At 53.9% G+C, this 20,977-nt stretch overlaps 1 protein-coding gene across 1 annotated transcript; it reads left to right on the top strand.

The window, feature by feature from the left end:
- The first annotated feature begins 3,140 nt into the window (after positions 1-3,140).
- Positions 3,141-20,013, top strand: DHRS7C (dehydrogenase/reductase 7C). The gene is made up of 7 exons (XM_066364870.1): positions 3,141-3,321; positions 3,544-3,703; positions 11,728-11,840; positions 13,921-14,131; positions 15,777-15,869; positions 17,698-17,853; positions 19,756-20,013. The coding sequence occupies exons 2-7, from the start codon at positions 3,550-3,552 to the stop codon at positions 19,962-19,964; spliced, it is 936 nt and encodes a 311-aa protein (XP_066220967.1). The 5' UTR covers positions 3,141-3,321; positions 3,544-3,549; the 3' UTR covers positions 19,965-20,013.
- Positions 20,014-20,977: the final 964 nt, after the last annotated feature.

The following is a 20,977-nucleotide window of genomic DNA, read 5'->3' as shown; positions in this document are numbered from 1 at the left end:
TGCTCAGATTTGAGACACTGCCCAGCTCGAAGCAGCTGTGCACCCATAATGGTTGCAGAATAGATGTATAAACCTTTGCGTGATACTTGCGGACGGCTTGAACCACCTCCTGCCACCTTGACGCCGAGGTCTGGGGACGCTGACTCGCCATCAGGTGGGATGCCGTCCAGGGAGTCGCTGTGGCCTGTGGCACAGGAGCCTGGACCGAGGAGGCCTGCAGACCGTGTGGAAGGGGTGGCTGGCTTGTCGTGACGTCCGGGCGTGGGTGACCATGATCAGCTGCGTCTGCTTCAACAGGGAGACGCCATCCACACTACAGGAGGCCCAGACACACTTCTCTGACAAAGGGTCTTGTGCCTCCCTGGGCTCATCTTCCAACAGAGGGCTTGTCAAGTGTTCTACGACAGGAGAGACCGCGTTTGCACCACGTGACTAATGAATTTCTGTGTTGACCAAACCAACCCTGGCCTTGGAGACATTATAATAGCGATAATATTGTAAACCTTCCGATGTAAGCTAGTCTCCTTCCCTCAAAAAAATGCTTTGTGCCCTGGCCGGTTGGCTCAGTGGTAGAGCGTCGGCCTGGCGTGCAGAAGTCCCGGGTTCGATTCCCGGCCAGGGCACACAGGAGAAGCGCCCATCTGCTTCTCCACCCCTCCCCCTCTCCTTCCTCTCTGTCTCTCTCTTCCCCTCCCGCAGCCGAGGCTCCATTGGAGCAAAGATGGCCCAGGTGCTGGGGATGGCTCCTTGGCTCTGCCCCAGGCGCTAGAGTGGCTCTGGTTGCAACAGAGCGACGCCCCGGAGGGGCAGAGCATCGCCCCCTGGTGGGCAGAGCGTCGCCCCCTGGTGGGCGTGCCGGGGGTGGATCCCGGTTGGGCGCATGCGGGAGTCTGTCTGACTGTCTCTCCCCGTTTCCAGCTTCAGAAAAATCCAAAACCAAAAAAAATGCTCTGTAAGAAGTTCCCTAGTTCATCATTTTAATGAATTTAAAATACCTCCATTCTTGTCTGTGGGTGTGCAGGGAAATACCAGAGACTTTGTTTCTTTTTTTTTTTTTTTTTTTAATTTTATTTATTCATTAGAGAGAGAGAGAGAAGGGGGGAGGAGCAGGAAGCATCAACTCCCCATATGAGCCTTGACCAGGCAAGCCCAGGGTTTTGAACCGGCAACCTCAGTGTTTCCAGGTCGACGCTTTATCCACTGCGCCACCACAGGTCAGGCAGAGACTTTGTTTCAATTGAACATTTTTATTTTACTCTATTGTGTTGACATGGTCTCAAGTGTCCCGCTCAGTATTACACCCTTCCGGGGCTGAACTCCTGAGTCCCAGACACTACGACAGGGAGGTAGACTTTACAGTGACCTCTCTATTTTGCTTTTTTTTTTTCAGCCAATGTCCTTAGACAGGAAGGTCATCAGAGCTAACCTTTCTTATTGTGTCATCCAAAATTCCCCCTGAACTAGTGCTCATGTCACCAAGAGCCGTGCGTGCTTGTGGCAGCACTACTGGTAATAGCTCCACACCGAAAACCAGCCCGGTGCCCCCTCCCAGAGGAACAAATTAAAAATGTGAGGTGTGTTCTCACAACGAAACGCAAGATCTCCAACTACACACGGCAATACGGGTGAATCTCACAAACGTCATGTTCACCGAAACAGTGATAACTGGTGGATGTATTTAAACAAAAGCAGTGTTTGAAAGTACAGGTAAAACTGATAGAGGTTTGTACAACTTAGGAAGCAGGGACCCTGAGGGGCTGGAAAGAGACATGGGGGGGGGGGGGGGGGGCATGCTGCCAATGTTCTGCTTCTTGACCTGGGCACTGACCACAAAGGCGTGTTCAATTTATGAGGAGTCAGGAAGGCCACACGTAGGACATGGGCAGACTTCTAGTGGGTCACAGGCTTCTGGTCAGTCTCAACGTCCAAGGAAGAGATGCAGGTTCTCCGCCCCTCCCCTCCCATGCCCTGCTTCCTGCCCCTCTTCCTGGTCAGCCCAACAATCCTTTCCACACAGATTAGGATGTCACTATGATGGGTCTTCGGTTTTCCATGGTGGTAGCACTTGAATTGGAAGTTAGCTATTTATGTCTCCTCTTTCTAATCTGTTGACTTCTCTTGTATATTTAAAATCTTTAACAGTTGGGCTGGACCGGTAGTGGCACAGTAGATAGAGTGTCAACCTGGGACGTTGAGGTCCCAGGTTTGAAACCCCGAGGTCACTGACTTGAGTATGAGCTCTTTTGGTTTGAGCACAAGGTTGCCAGCTTGAGTGTGGACTCATCAACATGACCCTATGGCCACTGGCATAGGCCCAAAGGTCACTCACTGGCTTGAAGCCCAAGGTCACTGGCTTGAGCAAGGGGTCATCACTGGCTCGGCTGGAGCTCCCTTTGCCCCCCAGTCAAGGCACGTATAAGAAGCAGCCAATAAACAAGTAAAGTGACACAACTATGAGTTAATGCTTCTCTCTCTCTCTCTCTCTCCCTTCTTGTCAGTCTCTCACACTCTTTCTAGCTCTCTCTCTCTCTCTCTCTTTTTCTCTCTCTCTCCTCTCCTCCCAGAAAGTAAAATAAATTTTTAACAGTTGAGATCAATTCTTAATATCCTTAATTACTGAAGATAACAATAGTTGTCTTCTTGTGAGACAGGATTTATTCCCAGGTAATAGGCAGTGTCTTCTCTTTCCTCCCAACAGTCCTGTAAGATAACAAACACTGTCCCGCCCGTGGCTCAGATGAGGTAGTTAACCCTCACTGAGGCGGGCTGCTGGGACTAACGGGAAACGCCCCCACACGCTGCTCTAATAGTTCAGGTCACACCTCCAAGTGGCTTATTCTGCTTTAGGCTCCATTCGGTTCAACAGCTTTCCTAAGCTTCTCGTCCCCACCCGGGACGGGAGGGCCAGATGGCTCCTGGCCGTGCCTGTCCGAGCTACTTACTGGAAGCTATGTGACAGGAGGGGTCCAGTATGTGAGGGCAAGGGTGCTTGTGCTGAAATCCCCAGACCTGATCCCTAATGCCCAGCCCCAAACTCCAGAGGAAGCCTCTAATAGTCAGGCAAAGCCAGGGAGCTTTAAAAGTCCTGGCAGGACCTCTGAAATCAGACCCAGCCAGCATGTGTCCCGAATAGCAGAATAGACACTATATTTACCCTGAAAGGCCCTTCAGAGCACCGAGAGCTATAAATAGCCATTGGGGCTCAAGCAAGTGGCCTTAACACATGGATTTCCTTCCAAAAATGCAGACCCATTTTAATTAAATTTATAATTAACCTTCAGGAAGGCAGGCCCCTGGATACAGCTTGCTTTCGGAGACACTGTGAGTAATTTCCTATTCGTCGGACATTTGGGGATTAGCAGGGTGTGCAGCTCGGAAGCGGCTGGGACTCGCACAGAGCCCGGCTCCCTGGAGAGGACACTCGGGGCCTGGGGCACGAGTGGCTGTGCCCATAGCCTTGCCGCCCCACCCCCACCCCCGCCCCGTCCCAGGGCCCTGACCAGAGTCTGTGTGCAAAGCTAATTCTGTCCCCGTTTCCCCCAGAACGAGATGGGGGTCACCGCCGTGCTCATCCTGCCTTTGCTGCTCTTGGGGGTCAGCGGCCTTCTCTTCATCTATCAAGAGGTGTCCAGGCTGTGGTCCAAGTCAGCCGTGCAGAACAAGGTGGTGGTGATCACCGATGCCATCTCCGGACTGGGCAAGGGTAAGCTAGTTTCAGCCCCGCTCGGACCCGCTCCTGCCCTGAGGGCTGTGCAGTGGCAGGGTGGGGCACGGGCTCGCCTGCCAGGCGGGTGGGGGTCGAGGCTGGGTTCTCCCCTCGTGTCTGCCATTAACCAGCAGGTCCCACACGGTAAATCTCCTCTTCGGGAGGCTGCAGCTCCCTCGCCTGAGACAGGAGGGCACTGAAACCTCTGGAGGCGCACACGCACCACCTAAGGGGTCTGCTGGGGTCTGCAGGGGTCTACAGGGGCCATCTGCTTGGCCTTCATAGAGTCTTCAGAAATTTTAAAATTTGAAACCCTGAGCTGGGTCGGTGTGCTGGTGATAAGCCCAGACCTGGGAGCTGAGTTCAATTCCTGATGCTACCGTGTCCCAGCGGTGACTCCACTTCTCTGCCTTGGACCCGTCACCCGTGAAGTGAGGGTTCCAGCCATCTCCACCTCATAATGTTGCGGTGAGGAGTAAGGGAATTCATAGGTGGGAAGATCTGAGGACAGTGGCTGGAGCTGTAGGGGGTGCCACTCAAGCGTGAATAATGGGAGCATCCTCCGGCATGCCGCAGACCCCACTGCTCCTTATTGTCTCACCCTCAGCCTGATTCTCGCAGTCATATTACCTCCCGGCCTAAAAGGCATTTATGTTTGCGGCCCCTGAATTAGATGGTCTTGGAGGGCCCTTGCACTGGTGACGTCTGTGACAGGATGTCCTTTGGTTGGTAAGATTCTGACTCTAGCATTCCTAACCACAGTAGTGCAGCCCCATAGGTTACAGAGTTAGAGTATAATTTTTGTGGTTGTTCTGTTATTTTTAATCGAACATAGAACAGACCCCGTCCAACATGCATTAGGTCCCTTAACAAGTGTCCATTTCTTCTACTATATCCTGGGTATTGAGATGAGCACGGCCCCTCCCAAGACTTACCCCCATGGGGCCCTCGTCATGAGAACCCTTGTGACCTCCTCTCTGGGAAGTCCCCACTCAGAGCCACATGCTCCTGCCCAGTGGGAGCTAAGCCTCATGCCGTGATGCTGGGCTCCATGCCAGTGGGTGATCAACTTGGGTTCACCGTGTCGTTTTTGTTTAAAGCATATGGCAGATAAACTAAGTTCTCTGCGTAGCCCCTATCCAGGTCCCAGAAGCAATTCCCCGAGAGGACAATCCTGTATCGTTACATTCAGTACTCAAAAGGGAGGGGCAACACAAACACCATCTTCTACAGCAGGGGTCCCCAAACGTTTTACACAGGGTGCCAGTTCACTGTCCCTCAGACCGTTGGAGGGCCGGACTATAAAAAAAAACTATGAACAAATCCCTATGCACACTGCACATATCTTATTTTAAAGTAAAAAACCACAATGGGAACAAATACAATATTTAAAATAAAGAATAAGTAAATTTAAATCAACAAACTAACCAGTATTTCAATGGGAACTATGGGCCTGCTTTTGGCTAATGAGATGGTCAATGCCCGGTTCCATATTTGTCAATGCTGGCTGTAACAAGTGATATGACACACTTCCGGAGCCATGATGCGTGCATCCCACGTCACCGGAAGTAGTACTGTACGCGAGTGACGTAGCGCTTTGCAGCGCCGCCACATACAGTACTCCAGGGTCACAGGATGCGGATGTATCCTGTGCTCCTCTCACTGACCAATGAAAGAGGTGCCCCTCCTGGAAGTGTGGCAGGGGCCGGATAAATGGCCTCAGGGGCCGCATGCCGGCCGTAGTTTGGGGACCCTTGTTCTACAGGAACAAACTAAGGAACATCCACGTGTCAGCCAGACTGGACACATGACTACAGGAAGTCGTGGTTGTCCTGGGAAACTGGGGCAGAGACATCCACTCACAGGCACTCAGAGTCAAAGTCGTTGGGGAGCCCTTGTTCTCCAAGTGGAACAAACCCACCCAGCATCAGGCCAGCTGCCTTCACGAGGCCCCGTCGTCGTCGTGGTGTCTTCCTTCCCTGACCCCCTCAGTGTTCCCGGAGGAACTGGCCTCCGGGTTCCCGTGTCCCCTCACAGAATCACGGCCCCACGGGCACGGGTCTCACGCTGCCCTGTCTCTGCGTGCCTCTCAGCTGGTCTGCGTGACACACGCTCCCCTATGCTGGACACTGTGTTCTGTCCACCCTGGAGTCTCCTCAGCACCTAGCTCAAAGCCTGGCATAGAATAAGCACTTGAAAAATGTATATTTAATAAATAGCCTCTAAAAGTGGCCATCAGACGAGAGAAGGCACTCCTTTGGATAAGCCTGTCGTGATATGTTTGTCTTATTGATTTCTAACTAGATTCCAACATGATCAGAGAACAAACTCTGTATGGTTTGGGGGTTTTTTTACATTCAGTGAGTGTGATTTCTGTTCCAGGATAGGAGCTCCCTTGATGCACTGTCCGTGGGCGCTGGGAATGAGTGTGCGTTCTGCTGTTTGTGGGCAGAGTGTTCAACAGATGTGGAGTAGATCCTGTTGGTTGAGAAGGCTGTTGAGTTCTCCTAAATCCTTTCTGATTCTCTGTCCCACTAGAGAGAACGCTGCTCTGTTGTTGAGAGATGTGTCTTTGTTCTCGTAGTCTCACTGTTTTCTTAAGTCCCATGAAGTCATAGTCACACACAGGACAAATCAGGTGCCCAGATGAATACAGCTCAGGGAAAAATGGCATTTTCAGGGGTCTATGGTATAGTCTAGTGGTTCTCAAAGTGTGCGCCAGGGCGCCCTAGATTTCCAGGTGTGCCCTATGGTATTCCAGAGAAATATGTGCCTGTTCGGGACCAGGGTTTTTGGAGTTTAGATTTTTGGGGACAGAAGTGTGGGGAACTGGCTGTAAACTGACAGTCTGCCCAACCCCCCACCTCACTTGCCTGATTAGGTTGCAAAAGGCTGTTAAGCTGTGGTGCTGGATTGTTTACACTGCCCCCCATGTTCCCCGGAAAGACTGGAGGCAAGTTTCTTCTATCCTGTGTTTGGTGTCAAGCTAAGATGATATGTATGGTGGGGATTTTCTACACTCAACACAATTAAGAGTAAAAAGAGAGGAATTCTTCTTCATTGTATTGATGAGAAAATGAGAGTTTGCCTTTCAAATATATGCCCAAACATTGAAGAAATCGCTAGGACGCATCAGGCTCATATTTCTCATAAACACAAGAATGAAAAAAGTTAACACATTCGTGCAGGGACCTGCGGAATTTTCTAAATCTTACTAACAATGTCTCTATATATATAAAAAGATAACTTTTTTGTTGTTTATTTTATTTTATTTTTTTGTATTTTTCTGAAGTTGGAAACAGGGAGGCAATCAAGACAGACTCCGGCATGCGCCCGACCAGGATCCACCCAGCATGCCCACCAGGGGGCGATGCTCTGCCCATCTGGGGCGTTGCTCTGTTGCATCCAGAGCCATTCTAGCGCCTGAGGCAGAGGCCACAGAGCCATCCTCAGCGCCCGGGCCATCTTTGCTCCAATGGAGCCTCGGCTGCGGGAGGGGAAGAGAGAGACAGAGAGGAAGGAGAGGGGGAGGGGTGGAGAAGCAGATGGGCGCTTCTCCTGTGTGCCCTGTTTGGGAATCGAATCCAGGACTCCTGCACACCAGGCCGACGCTCTACCACTGAGCCAACCAGCCAGGGCCTGTTTTTATATTTTTTAATATCTCTTTTTTACTAATTCTAAAAAGCGTAACTCAAAAAATGTAACATAAAAGTGTTTTTTAATGTCAGAATAAATTTAATTTTGTCCTATTTATTTTATTTAATTACCATAAAAAGCATGCTTGGACTTTATATTTTTTTCTTTAATATTTGACTTAATTAATATAACATATTTCTCAGAAATTTGTATATAGTGCACCTACAATTATCTGTAGGATTTTAAATGCGCCCTGACTTCAAAGAGTTTGAGAACCACTGGTCTAGTCTCTGTCCTGACTACAGTCGGTGTTTGTTTGTTTTATAATTTTTATTTATTTATTTATTTTTACAGAGACAGAGCGAGAGTCAGAGAGAGGGATAGATAGGGATAGACAGACAGGAACGCAGAGAGATGAGAAGCATCAATCATCAGTTTTTCGTTGTGGCACTTTCGTTGTTCATTGATTGCTTTCTCATATGTGCCTTGACTGTGGGGCTACAGCAGACCGAGTAACCCCTTGCTCAAGCCAGCGACCTTGGGTCCAAGTGAGCTTTGCTCAAACCAGATGAGCCCGCGCTCAAGCTGGCGACCTCGGGGTCTCGAACCTGGGTCCTCCACATCCCAGTCCGACGCTCTATCCACTGCGCCACCGCCTGGTCAGGCCCGTCGGTGTTTTTTATTGTTGTTTTGTTTTGTTTTTTAACTGTATGTTACAGACCCACTTTGGAAAGAAATGCAAAACAGAAAAAAATTAATTTCGCATATTTAGAAGTAACTTGAGAAGCTGGGTGTGTACGTGACCTTAAATAAAACCTCAGCCAGTCGATTCCCGGCCAGGGCACACAGGAGAAGCGCCCATTTGCTTCTCCACCCCTCCGCCGCGCTTTCCTCTCTGTCTCTCTCTTCCCCTCCCGCAGCCAAGGCTCCATTGGAGCAAGGATGGCCCGGGCGCTGGGGATGGCTCCTCGGCCTCTGCCCCAGGCGCTAGAGTGGCTCTGGTCGCAATATGGCGACGCCCAGGATGGGCAGAGCATCGCCCCCTGGTGGGCAGAGCGCCGCCCCATGGTGGGCGTGCCGGGTGGATCCCGGTCGGGCGCATGCGGGAGTCTGTCTGACTGTCTCTCCCTGTTTCCAGCTTCAGAAAAATGAAAAAAAAAAAAAAAAAAAAAAAAAAAAAAAAAAAAAACCTCAGCCAGAATGTGCTGCTGACCACAGCCGTCCTCGGTTCAAATGGCTCCATGTCTCAGGTCCAAGGCAAGAAAAAAGTGAGGGGCACTGAGCAGAGGGCACTGGCAGAGGGCACTGGCTAGGCACAGCCCACAGCATACCCCCGGCCCCCTGGGACCTGACCAAACCTGTGGGCAGCAGCAAGGAGCCCAGGGCCAAGCTGTTCACTCGGGGCATCAAACGGCCAAAGAGCAAGACATCGAACCCTCACCCCAAACCAGCACCGTTCCGCCAAGTCCAGAACCGAGTCACCTGGTATCCACTGTCTCTGCGGCAAGAGTAACTCTCAAAACTCCTCACACCAGAGAGCACAGCCCTGTGTTTTATCACCTCTAAGACGCAGGTATTCATCCTAAAATGTTTCTGAGGTCGAGCTGATTGTCTTGCAATCGGCAGCGTTTTACAGTATTCACAGGCCATCTGTTTGAATTTGGATATCTCTGACAGCCGGAAGCATCTTATAGTCCATTGACCTCTCGGGTGTAAGGGGTTCAATCTATGTTTGTTGCATGAGAAATAGAAAAGCCTGGTGCCCGCTTGCTTGACACAAGATAAAGGCTATACTGAGCTAAGCTGGTGAAGAATAAAAACAAGAACACCTGGGTATGCCTGATGCCTGGCATCAGCAAAAGCGACTCACCACGTGTTCGGGAGCGTGCCTTTGGGACTTGCTGGACCAAAGCAGCGATTTGCGCCATGGGGCTCCCTCTCTCAAACCCACCTGGAAAAGGCAAGGTACGAGCAGCAGGAGGGGAGATGGGGTGAGGGTAAGGGACACTCCTGGCTGCCTCTCTTAAGGAGGTCAAGGCCACAGGTTGGCTCTGGCTCTTGGCCGCAGGCTTCTCAGCTTGTGCCCAGCTTGTAAATATGTGGCCATCTTCATGAGAGGGAGGGAGAGGGTGGGTGGGAGACAACACCACCCCCTCCAGCATCCTTCTTTCTCAGCCCTGGGCTGGCGCCAGTGGTCACAGCTGGAGTTCCCGTCTCCTTCGTGGCACATTTCCAGATCTCTGTGAGCGAGTCATGCCTCTTAAATGCCGCCCCACGGATGCCCTGTGGACGCTGAGGGTGTGCTCTCTGGTCACCACCTCCCTGACGGCAGAACGGCCCTTCTCGCCACCCCTCTGTGCGGGAGCCGTCCTGCCGCTCCAGGTTGGCGGGGAGGCACCAGGCTGATGTGCTGATTCGGGTTTCTCCTGGGTCAGCAGAGCTCAGGGTGGCATCACCCTCCCGGCTCCCTCGGTCACCCCTACCACACCTGCTTCCAGACTTCACAGGCCTCTGCTTCTCTTCTGTGATAACTAAGCCTCCTGCCTTCCCTCCTGCTCCTGCCTGGCCCGGCGGAGGCCACAGGGCCTGACGCCTTACCGGCTCTCCCTCCGATACGCCGTCCCCCGTCCCCGCGGCTGTCCCAGACAACGGTCCAGCTCCCTTCTCTCCGCCCGCACCGGCTGCAGGCTCGCAGGAGACTGTCACACAACCGTGGGGTCACTTTGAGCCCTTGCCCTGGGGAAACCCAGCCTCCCAGCACGGCCCAGCCCCCCTTCAGCGTCCGGGGTCAGTGCAGGCCTGCCGCGGCTGGCTGCCCAGGGTAGAATGGGACAGAAACAGTCGGGGGTGGGGCGCCCTCCCCAGACCTCTGTACCTGGCCAGTCCATCCCTCCTTCAGCGTCCGGGGTCAGTGCAGGCCTGCCGCGGCTGGCTGCCCAGGGTAGAATGGGACAGAAACAGTCGGGGGGTGGGGTGGGTTGGGGTGGGGTGGGGTGGGGTGGGGTGGGGTGGAGTGGGGTGGGGTGGGGTGGAGTGGGGTGGGGTGGGGTGGAGTGGGGTGGGGTGGGGTGGGGTGGGGTGGGGTGGGGTGGGGTGGAGTGGGGTGGGGTGGGGTGGGGTGGAGTGGGGTGGGGTGGGGTGGAGTGGAGTGGGGTGGGGTGGGGTGGGGTGGGGTGGGGTGGGGTGGGGTGGAGTGGGGTGGGGTGGGGTGGGGTGGGGTGGGGTGGGGTGGGGTGGGGTGGGGTGGGGTGGGGTGGGGTGGGGTGGGGTGGGGTGGGGTGGGGTGGGGTGGGGTGGAGTGGGGTGGGGCGCCCTCCCCAGACCTCTGTACCTGGCCGGTCCATCCGTTCCCCCGGCTCCGTGGCTGCTGAGGCTCGGAGACCTGCCATCTGCCAGTGCACACTGACTTGCCCGGGAGTTGAACACCCTTGGCGTCCACATGCAGAGGGAGGCAGCGCAGTCAGGGATCCGCCGGCACGAGTGTGTAGTAGCTGCTGCTCTCGCCTCAGGAAGAACAGCTCCGCAGTGGGGCTCACACTCCAGAGCCTTCCTCGGGCCCAGCCACATCCTGGCCTGGTCGCGGCCCTGTGGCCTCACTCCCCGTGGGTTTTCCCCAAAGATCACTCCCTCAGGAAATCCTGGCCACCTGAAGCCTTGTCTCTGAGCCCACTTCTAGGGAACTTAACCTCAGATGCTACCTCATAGGGTTACTGTGAGAATCAAATGTGCTAATAACCTATGCGCCTCTCTTTGACTAGTCCCTAGAACAAGCAAACTCTCAAAATCTGTTAGCTTGTCTGGTTCTTGAATGTCAGTGCTATTGCTATGCAAGAACGCAGCGTGTCTACCAGCCACTGTCCCGTAGAGAAAGTTCCTGTATTGTTGGCTCAGCTGGGAATTAGTCCAGAGTACAATGAACCCGACAGAAGGCAGGTTTCCTTTTTTAATGAAAATAGCCCTAGCTGAACTATTTACATACAGAGACAATGTAAAGAAAACAAGTGTCCCTTGGTCTGAAAAAGACAGTGAGTGGCTGTTCCCAATATCTTTAGATTGAGCCACCTGTAGGTCTATGCCTCTGGAGGCCCAGGTGGAAAGGGTCCTCTTTGTGTCCAGTTTAAAGAAGAATGTCCTAATAACCTGAACTAGCCAATGAGGGAAGAGCTGTTTCCCTTCGCTCTGAGCTCCCTTTCCCAGGAGGCAAGGTTAGAGATGAGAAAAAACCCCAGCCCAGAGAGGAGATGGAATGAAATGACCTCTGAGAGGCCTCACAGTCCTAAGACTATTAGATTCTCTGAATGCTTGAATTTGTAAGACAGAGGGGCTCAGCCATCAGTGGCTCCACCCACACAGTGCGCCCTGCCCTCCTTCCTTCTTCCCCACAGAGTGCGCTCGGGTCTTCCACACGGGCGGCGCGAGGCTGGTGCTGTGCGGGAAGAACTGGGAGAGGCTGGAGAGTCTGTACGACTCCCTGACCAGCGCGGCGGACCCCAGCAAGGTAAGGGCTGCCGGCAGTCAGCTGGGGGAACTCCTGAGAACCCTTAGCCTTCCTTGATTGTTGAAGAGTAGCTCTTTGGTCACATGGGTCAAATTTGGTGATTAGGACAATGGTCTCATGAATCTTGATCCAGGCGTGTCTGCCAGTCAAAAGGGGTCCAGTCATGCTGGCCACTCACCATGCCAAGAAATGTGTTCTCCAGCCACTGCCCTGCCCCAGCCCAGCCCATGCTATTTAGGTCGGACCCGGACAGGGTCCAGGAGGGTATGTCACTGGTTTAATGCCTGTGAGGATATGTTCTTCAAAGAAATCGGTGGAATGGAGTTGTCTTCTAAGGAGTCACCTGGGAGGTGGTGCATTTCGGCCACCCGCGGTGCCCCAGCCTTTCTGGAGGGCTGGCCAGGACGTGGCCTTCGGAGCTCTCTTCAGCGTTTTTCAGATCTTTTCCCTGGATGTTGAATTTGTTTTTTGGTACTAGCCAGAGATAATGCAGATCTAAGTGTGGTATTTAAAAAGATGGAGCAAACAGGACAACACATCACTCTTCAAGGTGTGTTTCTTGGGAGAGGATTCAATATTGAGTTAAAAAACAACAACAACAACAACAACAGGTTCTGAGGTCAATTGTGGGGGAAATGCCGAGTTAAGCCAAGCTTGTCTCACTGGTTACTTTACCACAGGGCATTCCAGAGCCTTTGATATGCTAATGTGCATTGTGTATCTCCAAAAAAAACAAGAATTTAATAGTCTGTATTTCCCAAAGAAATTTGACCAGGACACCCTTTCTCCAAGGGGTGTCTCGGGACTGATGTTTGGAGAACAGCGAGGTTGCATTTACCGCGTGGTGTCATGGTGGTTCCCATCCGTGCCCCCATCTAAACAATGAGTCTCAACAGCAGCCCACCTCTGGGGCTGACTGCCGTGCCTGGCACGCGGATGGGCCTCCCATCTTGATTTGAGTGTGTGATTTTGATCAAAAGCAAACTGTGACTACTGGCTAGATGTGCCTTCAGGAGCACCAGTGGGCAGTGACAAAATCGTCATAGGGCTGCAAAGCACAACCCAGGGAACCGAGTCAATAAAACCAGAGTAACTATGTATGGTGTCAGGTGGGTGGGTTCTAGATTTACGGCGGGAGGTGGGGGCGGGACGGGGGGGGGGGTGGAGTCACTTTGTAAGTTATATAAATGTCTAACTACTAATGCTATACACCTAAAACCGATATAATATTGAATGTCAAATGTCACTGAAAAATCAAAACAAAAAAAAAAATTCTTTTTAAAGCTAGACGTGGCTTGTAAGCCAGTTTGGATAGCAATTATCAAAAGCTCAGAAAGGTTTTAGGCAATGATGTCACCCCTGGAATCCGTACGCAGCCTTCTCTGGGAAGGACGATCTTCACCTGGATTTATTAGTTGTGACTCCGCGGCCAAAAGTTCAGACTATGGCTGCATATTTGCATGTTGGGATTTTTGTTGCTGCTGCTGCTCTGGACCCCAAGAAAGCATTCTTTTTTTTTTTTTTTTTTTTCCTTTTGAAGCTGGAAACGGGGAGAGACAGTCAGACTCCCGCATGTGCCCGACCAGGATCCACCCGGCACGCCCACCAGGGGGCGATGCTCTGCCCACCAGGGGGCGATGCTCTGCCCCTCCGGGGGGGTCACTCTGCCGCGACCAGAGCCACTCTAGCACCTGGGGCAGAGGCCAAGGAGCCATCCCCAGCGCCCGGGCCATCTTTGCTCCAATGGAGCCTTGGCTGCGGGAGGGGAAGAGAGAGACAGAGAGGAAGGGGGGGGGGATGGAGAAGCAGATGGGCGCTTCTCCTGTGTGCCCTGGCCGGGAATCGAACCCGGGTCCCCCGCACGCCAGGCCGACGCTCTACCGCTGAGCCAACCGGCCAGGGCGAAAGCATTTTTATCACTTTCCTTGGTCGTGTGGTCCTTCCTGTTCTTTCCTCAGCATTTTCTGTTGTCATTTCACGTGCTCTGAATTTCTGAATTTCTTAGCAGGCAGGGCCCCGAGCTCTCAAGAGGGAGGTAGGTGTTCCCGCAGGTGCCTTAACTGTCTCATTGCCTCAGCAGACATTCACCCCAAAGCTGGCCCTCTTAGACCTCTCGGACATCAGCTGTGTGCAGGACGTGGCCAAAGAGGTCCTGGACTGCTACGGCTGCGTGGACATCCTCATCAACAACGCCAGCATGAAGCTGAAAGGTCCTGCCGATAAGATTTCGCTGGAGCTGGACAAGAAGATCATGGACGCCAACTACTTTGGGCCCATCACGTTGACCAAAGGTCTCATGAGTCTGGCCTTCCTCCGGGTCTCTGGGCCATTCGCTGGTTGAGAGGGCTCCCTGATGTAGACAGATAGATGGTCATCCAATCCTAGATGGGGTCTCCAGCCCCACCCAGGAAAACCCCTGCTTATTTGGTGAAGGTTTTCCACATTCCGACTGTGGATGTTGATGACAGAAGAGGGGTTTGGGAAGAAGCACCTTACAGGTGTATTCCAACCTTCCCCTCAGGGAGACCCGCCCCCCAAGCTCTCCCGTTACCCACCTCCCCAACATCCCCGGCTCCCTTCCAATCCCGTTCCGTGTCTCTGGACCAGTCTTCATGCTTTGCGTATATTTTGATATGTCAGCCTTGCAGTTGATTTGCTTCTAAACATGAAAGTTGTATTTTTTTTAAAGTAGAGCTTACGTCTTCAGTAATGAAAAAGAAAACAAGTTTATCCCCAAAGTTCAAGGGACCCAGAATACTGTCCGTCCCTTTGCAAGGATCAGGGCGAGCCAGGAATCTCTTCTCAGGATAAAATGGTGGTCCCTGTTTGGAGATTTCTCACTGCCAAGCTCGAGCGCAGATCTGAAGCCCAGGGGCTCGGGCAGGAGATGACATAGAATAGAACGAAGAGGTGAAGCTCCTCCCCCAGGAAAATTGGATCAAAGCAGAATCCAAACTGAGAATATAAGCATGGAGACGTTCTACATTTAGAGGGTAGGGTTCTCTGGGAGAAGCTGAGAGCTTCCTTCTCTGCAGCCTGGGTCTCCGTGACAACGGGTCCCCTAACAGATGAGGAATAAAGACACTTCCGCCAGAGACATGGTCTCCCAGAACTTCCAGAATGGTGCCCCCGAGATAGAAGTTTCCTTCAGCCCCAGTGCTGGGGACACATCAAGCTGTGTCATTCAAACTGAACTCGGAGAGGTCAGGGCTCACTGACATCAGCGTGAGGAAGGCACAACAGGGAGTGGACAGGGCCAGGCCTGGTTTCCCCCGGCTGGCCTCCCACTTGCTGAGAGACCTGAACGTACCCACTAGTTCTGGGTCCCTGTTCGCCCGTCGCAGGCACACGGGCGCCGAACTGAACGGACCCTTCAGAAAGTGGCGTCTTTTCATTTCTGCTGCCTTCCCCTTCCACCAGCACAATGACTGACTTCATAGCTTTCTCATTTTTAAGTTAATTTGTTGTAGGAGCAAAGCTTTATAATACCACCATAAATTGAACACCCTTTTCTCTCTCAATAAATAAAAGCCTGAAATCAAGACAAAGTAGCCCATTGTCCCGAGACACGGGGGTGGAGGTCTTTCCTCTCTTTGTTAAAATATGAGCAGGTGCAAAAGAGTGTTTGGAGACACATTAGAACCCCCGTGAGACTTCCTACGGGAGGTGACAGAGTTGAAAAGGGGTGACCCCTCTCACTACTGAAACCGTGTCACTTCACACGCGTGGGTGGGTTGTGTGAAATCACCCGGCAGTTCACCAGTGGATCCCAGCCCACTCTCAGGAACACCGGGCTGTTGAGGGCGGGGACCGTTCCATAGTCACCCTGTTCGCAGGGAGGAGCCCTGAGCGAGGACGGGGCCTGGGGGAGAGGTCTGCCGCCGCCCGGCTCGGTCTCAGGGTGGTGACCTTGACTCCTTGTCCTCTGCTCCTCAGTCCTGCTGCCCAACATGATCTCCCGGAGGACGGGCCAAATCGTGCTGGTGAACACCATCCAGGGGAAGCTGGGAATCCCATTTCGTACGGCTTGTAAGTTGCCAAGACAAACAATGTTTTGTCCTGTGCGCTCTGTCTCGTAAGACAAGAGATGTTGTGTTGCGTCTGGGCATATGGTCATACGGGGGGAGTAGAAATGAAATGCCTGGTTGGTTTTCTTCGTTCTTCCCTTCAGTGCCTATTTTTGAGCACCTAGGGCCTGCAGGTGACGATGGGAGACATGGGAACATGAAAGATAAGGTCCCCTCCCAGCCCCGCCCCACCCTACTCCCACCTAGAAGCTCACATCTCACAGGTGGTCAAGACAGGCCCTGGCTGAATATGACCAGTGCCAGATGAAGCTCACACCCCGACATGGGTACAGACCCTGCTCAGTGGCCTCTACAGATTTTACCTTTCATATAACTGGAGTCCTACAATCTGAGGTCCTTTGTGACTGTCTTCTTTCACTAAACATGATGCATTTGTTTTTGTTTTTTGTTGTTTTCTTTTAAGTCAGAGGAGGGGAGATAGTGAGACAGACTCCTATATGTGCCCTGACTAGGATCCACCTGGCAACCCCCATCTGGGGCCAATGCTTGAATCAACTAAACTATTTATAGCACCAAAGGCTGACGCACTCAGACCAACTCAGTTATTCTCAGTGCCCGGGGCTGATGCTCCAACCAATCGAGCCACTGGTTTCAGAAGGGGAAGACAGAGAGAAGGGGGAGAGGGAGGGGAAGAGAAGCAGATGGTCTCTTCTCTTGTGTGCCATTACCGGGAATTGAACCTGGGACATCTGCATGCCAGGCTGACACTCTATCCACTGAGACAACTGGCCAGGGCCAGCATGATGTTTTAAGGTTCATCCAAGTGGCAGCGTGTGTCAGAGCTCTGTTCCTTTTTATGGCTGAATGGTATTACTTCATATGAATAGACCACATTTTATGTTTCCATTCATCAGTGGATGGCTTTGGGGGATGTTTTGGCTTTTGGGCCATTCTGAATAATGCTGCTATGAATATTCATGTACAAGGTTTCATGTGGACGCATATTTTCATTGCTCACATGGTAGCTGTATGATTTAATGTTGAAGAAACTGCCAGACTGTTCTCCAAAGCCGCTGCCCTGTTTTACAGCCTTCCTGGGAGGTAATGGGAACTTGGCTCAGGCCGGGCATTTCGTATACATGCTCGCATTTGACCTTCACAGCTTCTTGGCAAGGGTGCTATTAGCCCCTTTTGTGTGTATTTTTTTCCAAAGTGAGAAGCGGGGGAAGGCAGACAGACAGACTCCCACATGCGCCCAATCAGGATCCACCGGGCATACCCAGCAGGGGACGATGCTCAGCCCATTTGGGGCATTGCTCCGTAGTGGCAGGAGCCATTCTAGTGCCTGAGGTGGAGGCTATGGAGCCATGATCAGAGCCTGGGCCAACTTTTGTTTCAATGGAGCCTTGGCTGCAGGAGGGGAAGAGAGAGATAGAGTGAAAGGAGAAGGGGAAGGGTGGAGAAGCAGATGGGCGCTTCTCCTGTGTGCCCTGGCCTGGAATCGAACCTGGGACTTCCACATGCCGGGCTGATGCTCTACCACTGAGCCAACTGGCCAGGGATGCTATTAGCCCCATTTTAAAGATAGGAAAACTGAGCCCAGGACAGTAAAGCCGTTTGCCCAGGGCCACAGAGTGGGACAGGTAGTACACTGGGGTCACGCCCATCTCTGCCCCTGTCTGCCCTTCCCAAGGGTCTCCTTTCCTCTCCACGGAGTGTAGGGCAGGGCCAGGTGGTTTCCGAAGACTCTTCTGCTGGGCTTGTAGGGATGTGCCTCCCGGGAGACGGGGCGGGCCCCCCGCGCCCACCCTGGCCGGTCTCTCTTCCAGATGCCGCCTCCAAGCACGCCGCGCTGGGCTTCTTCGACTGCCTCCGGGCCGAGGTGGAGGAGTACGACGTCGTGGTCAGCACCGTCAGCCCCACGTTCGTCCGGTCGCACCACGCTCACCCGGGCCAAGGGAACTGGGATGCCTCCATTTGGAAATGTGAGCTTTTAGAGGGAAGCCAGGGGGTGGGGGTGAGGAGGGCTCCCAGAGGGCCGCCGGGAGGGACAGCCAGACGCCCCTGAGCCGGGCGTGGGGCCGCCGGGAGGGACAGCCAGACGCCCCTGAGCCGGGCGTGGGGGTGGAGCGTTCCTGAAGCGTGGCGCTGGGCAAGGGTGCCCCTGCACCCCCTCACGGCAGGGAAGGGGCCTGAACACTGCAGCCCACAGGCACCCCCTGCACCCCCTCACGGCAGGGAAGGGGCCCGAACACTCAGCCCACAGGCACCCCCTGCACCCCCGCACGGCAGGGAAGGGGCCCGAACACTCAGCCCACAGGCACCCCCTGCGCCCCCGCACGGCAGGGAAGGGGCCCGAACACTCAGCCCACAGGCTCCCCCTGCACCCCCGCACGGCAGGGAAGGGGCCCGAACACTCAGCCCACAGGCACCCCCTGCACCCCCTCACGGCAGAGAAGGGACCCGAACACTGCAGCCCACAGGCACCCCCTGCGCCCCCTCACGGCAGGGAAGGGGCCTGAACACTCAGCCCACAGGCACCCCCTGCACCCCCTCACGGCAGGGAAGGGGCCTGAACACTCAGCCCACAGGCACCCCCTGCACCCCCTCACGGCAGGGAAGGGGCCCGAACGCTGCAGCCCACAGGCACCCCCTGCACCCCCTCACGGCAGGGAAGGGACCCGAACGCTGCAGCCCACAGGCACCCCCTGTACCCCCTCACGGCAGGGAAGGGGCCTGAACACTCAGCCCACAGGCACCCCCTGCACCCCCTCACGGCAGGGAAGGGGCCTGAACACTCAGCCCACAGGCACCCCCTGCACCCCCTCACGGCAGGGAAGGGGCCTGAACACTCAGCCCACAGGCACCCCCTGCACCCCCTCACGGCAGGGAAGGGGCCCGAACGCTGCAGCCCACAGGCACCCCCTGCACCCCCTCACGGCAGGGAAGGGGCCCGAACGCTGCAGCCCACAGGCACCCCCTGTACCCCCTCACGGCAGGGAAGGGACCCGAACGCTGCAGCCCACAGGCACCAGGGGGACAGACTCTCAGCCTGCAACCAGCAGATTGGGGCCAGCGGGGTCGCTCACAGGCTGTGACCTGGGCCATGGAACGGCCGTCCCCGGGCCTCTGGTCCAGGCGGAAGAGCAGGACTCGGTCTTTGAAGACCCGCACCCCCTTTCTGCAGCCGGCAGCACGGAGCAGAGGCTGGGAACTGGCACCAGGCGGCCTGTGCTTGAACCTTGCCGCTGCCTCGTATCAAATGTTCGAACCCGAGCACGTCCCTGAAGCTCTGGGCCTCAGTTTCCCTTTTAGAAAATGAGGGATGGTGGTGACATCTACCTGGTGGAGTCACTGGGAGGGCCGAAGGTTCTGGCTCATAGCGGGTGTGGAGCAGTTCCCAGCACATAGTAAGTGCTCTGTAAATGCACTGTGGTGATCGTTACTATTCTAGAATGCTCCGAACAGGAAGCTGCTATACTCTGCCCAAGGTTCTAGCGACATTAGGGAATCGAGTGAACCCCGATGAGGCCAATTGTTTCCAGGAGACTCGTGACAAACACAGCTTCGCCACAATTATAAACAACAGCCCCTAAATTCATCTGACACCTTCGAATTCTCTCAGCTCTTTCTGACCCCTCCACGGTCCCTAACCACCCTGTGAAGTGCACAGGGCAGGGAGCTGCGCCCATTCTACAGATGAGGAAGCCGAGGTGCAGGGGGGTAAAGTGTTTTTCCCAGGGCCTCACGGACAGTGGGAAGCAGAGCTGGCCCCGAGCCCAGGGCTCCAGGCTTGGCACGCATGTCCCTGTGCGCGGGGGGAGTGAGGGGTCTGACCAGCCAGGTCCTGTGAGGCTCTAACGCCCGCCCCCTCCTGGGGACTCTAGTCTTTTCCAGGAAGCTGACCTACGGGGTGCACCCGGTGGACGTGGCCGAGGAGGTGATGCGCACGGTGAGGCGGAAGAAGCAGGAGGTTTTCATGGCCAACCCCATCCCCAAAGCCGCCGTGTACGTCCGCACCTTCTTCCCCGAGTTCTTCTTCGCCGTGGTGGCCTGCGGGGTGAAGGACAAACTCAGTGTCCCAGAGGACAGTTAACCAGGCGGGCGAGCGGGTCACCCTGCTGGGAATAAAGGCTCTCCTGGCACTGCTGGTTCCTCTGTCCTCTCAGCACTGGGGGCCCCAGACGGCCACCTCCTCCGTCCTTTCTGGGGGGAGACGTCACCATCCTGGCAAGGATGGCCCGGAGGCGACATTCTCAGGATACACTTTCGGAAACCTCTCAACTCTGTAGGTGAGAACTGAGTAGAAAAGCAGGAACCAGAATAGATCTGACACCTGCCCCCCCCCCACACACACACACACACACACACACACACACACACACACACACACACGCACACACACACACGGTTATTGGCCTGCTTAGGAACTCACTCAGAAAATCACTCCCATCGTGTTAAGGGGGACTTGCCCACATTGGCCTCCAACAACAGAAGCAGGATTCGGCAACCCTTAAAGGCAGCCTGACCCAACAGAACTTTGTGTAACAATGTAGCAACATAACATTTAAACCTGTAGAGAACTTTCTGTAACAATGTGGCGATGTAACAAACATTTAAACCGGTAGAGAATTTTTATGAGTTTATTTGAGCCAAACTGAGGACAATTGCTGGGAAGCAAAATCTCAATGAATTGAGAGAATGGCAATGTTGTACCTTATTTTATACATTAGAATCAAAGGACAAGGTGGAGGGGCGGTTACAGGAAATTCACTGGAAATAGATTAGGGAGGGGGGAGAAAGCAAAGCTGGGAAATCCCTGAGACTGGATACAAAGTAAACTGAATAGACACATACTTCTTTTACACCTGTGGGGACAGGATGGTGAGCAGTAAACAATTCCCATTGATAACCATAACAATAACATGAGGGGTTTTGTGGTCTCTGCTCTGGTGTGGTGAGGAGTGGGGGGAGGGGGAGGAAAGGAAATAACCCTGACATTCCAAAAGTATGTCATCATGGGTGCAAAAAGACAATAGACAGACTCAGTCAAGGTCAAGACTGACCTTTGTCAGGGGACATACCGGCCTAGGACATGAGTACCTGCCA

This window comes from Saccopteryx leptura, chromosome 2 (assembly GCF_036850995.1).
Source record: "Saccopteryx leptura isolate mSacLep1 chromosome 2, mSacLep1_pri_phased_curated, whole genome shotgun sequence".
In the NCBI taxonomy this organism is placed as follows: Eukaryota; Metazoa; Chordata; class Mammalia; order Chiroptera; family Emballonuridae; genus Saccopteryx; species Saccopteryx leptura.
Note: the sequence above shows the minus strand (reverse complement) of the source record. Positions and strands in the feature narration are given on the sequence as shown.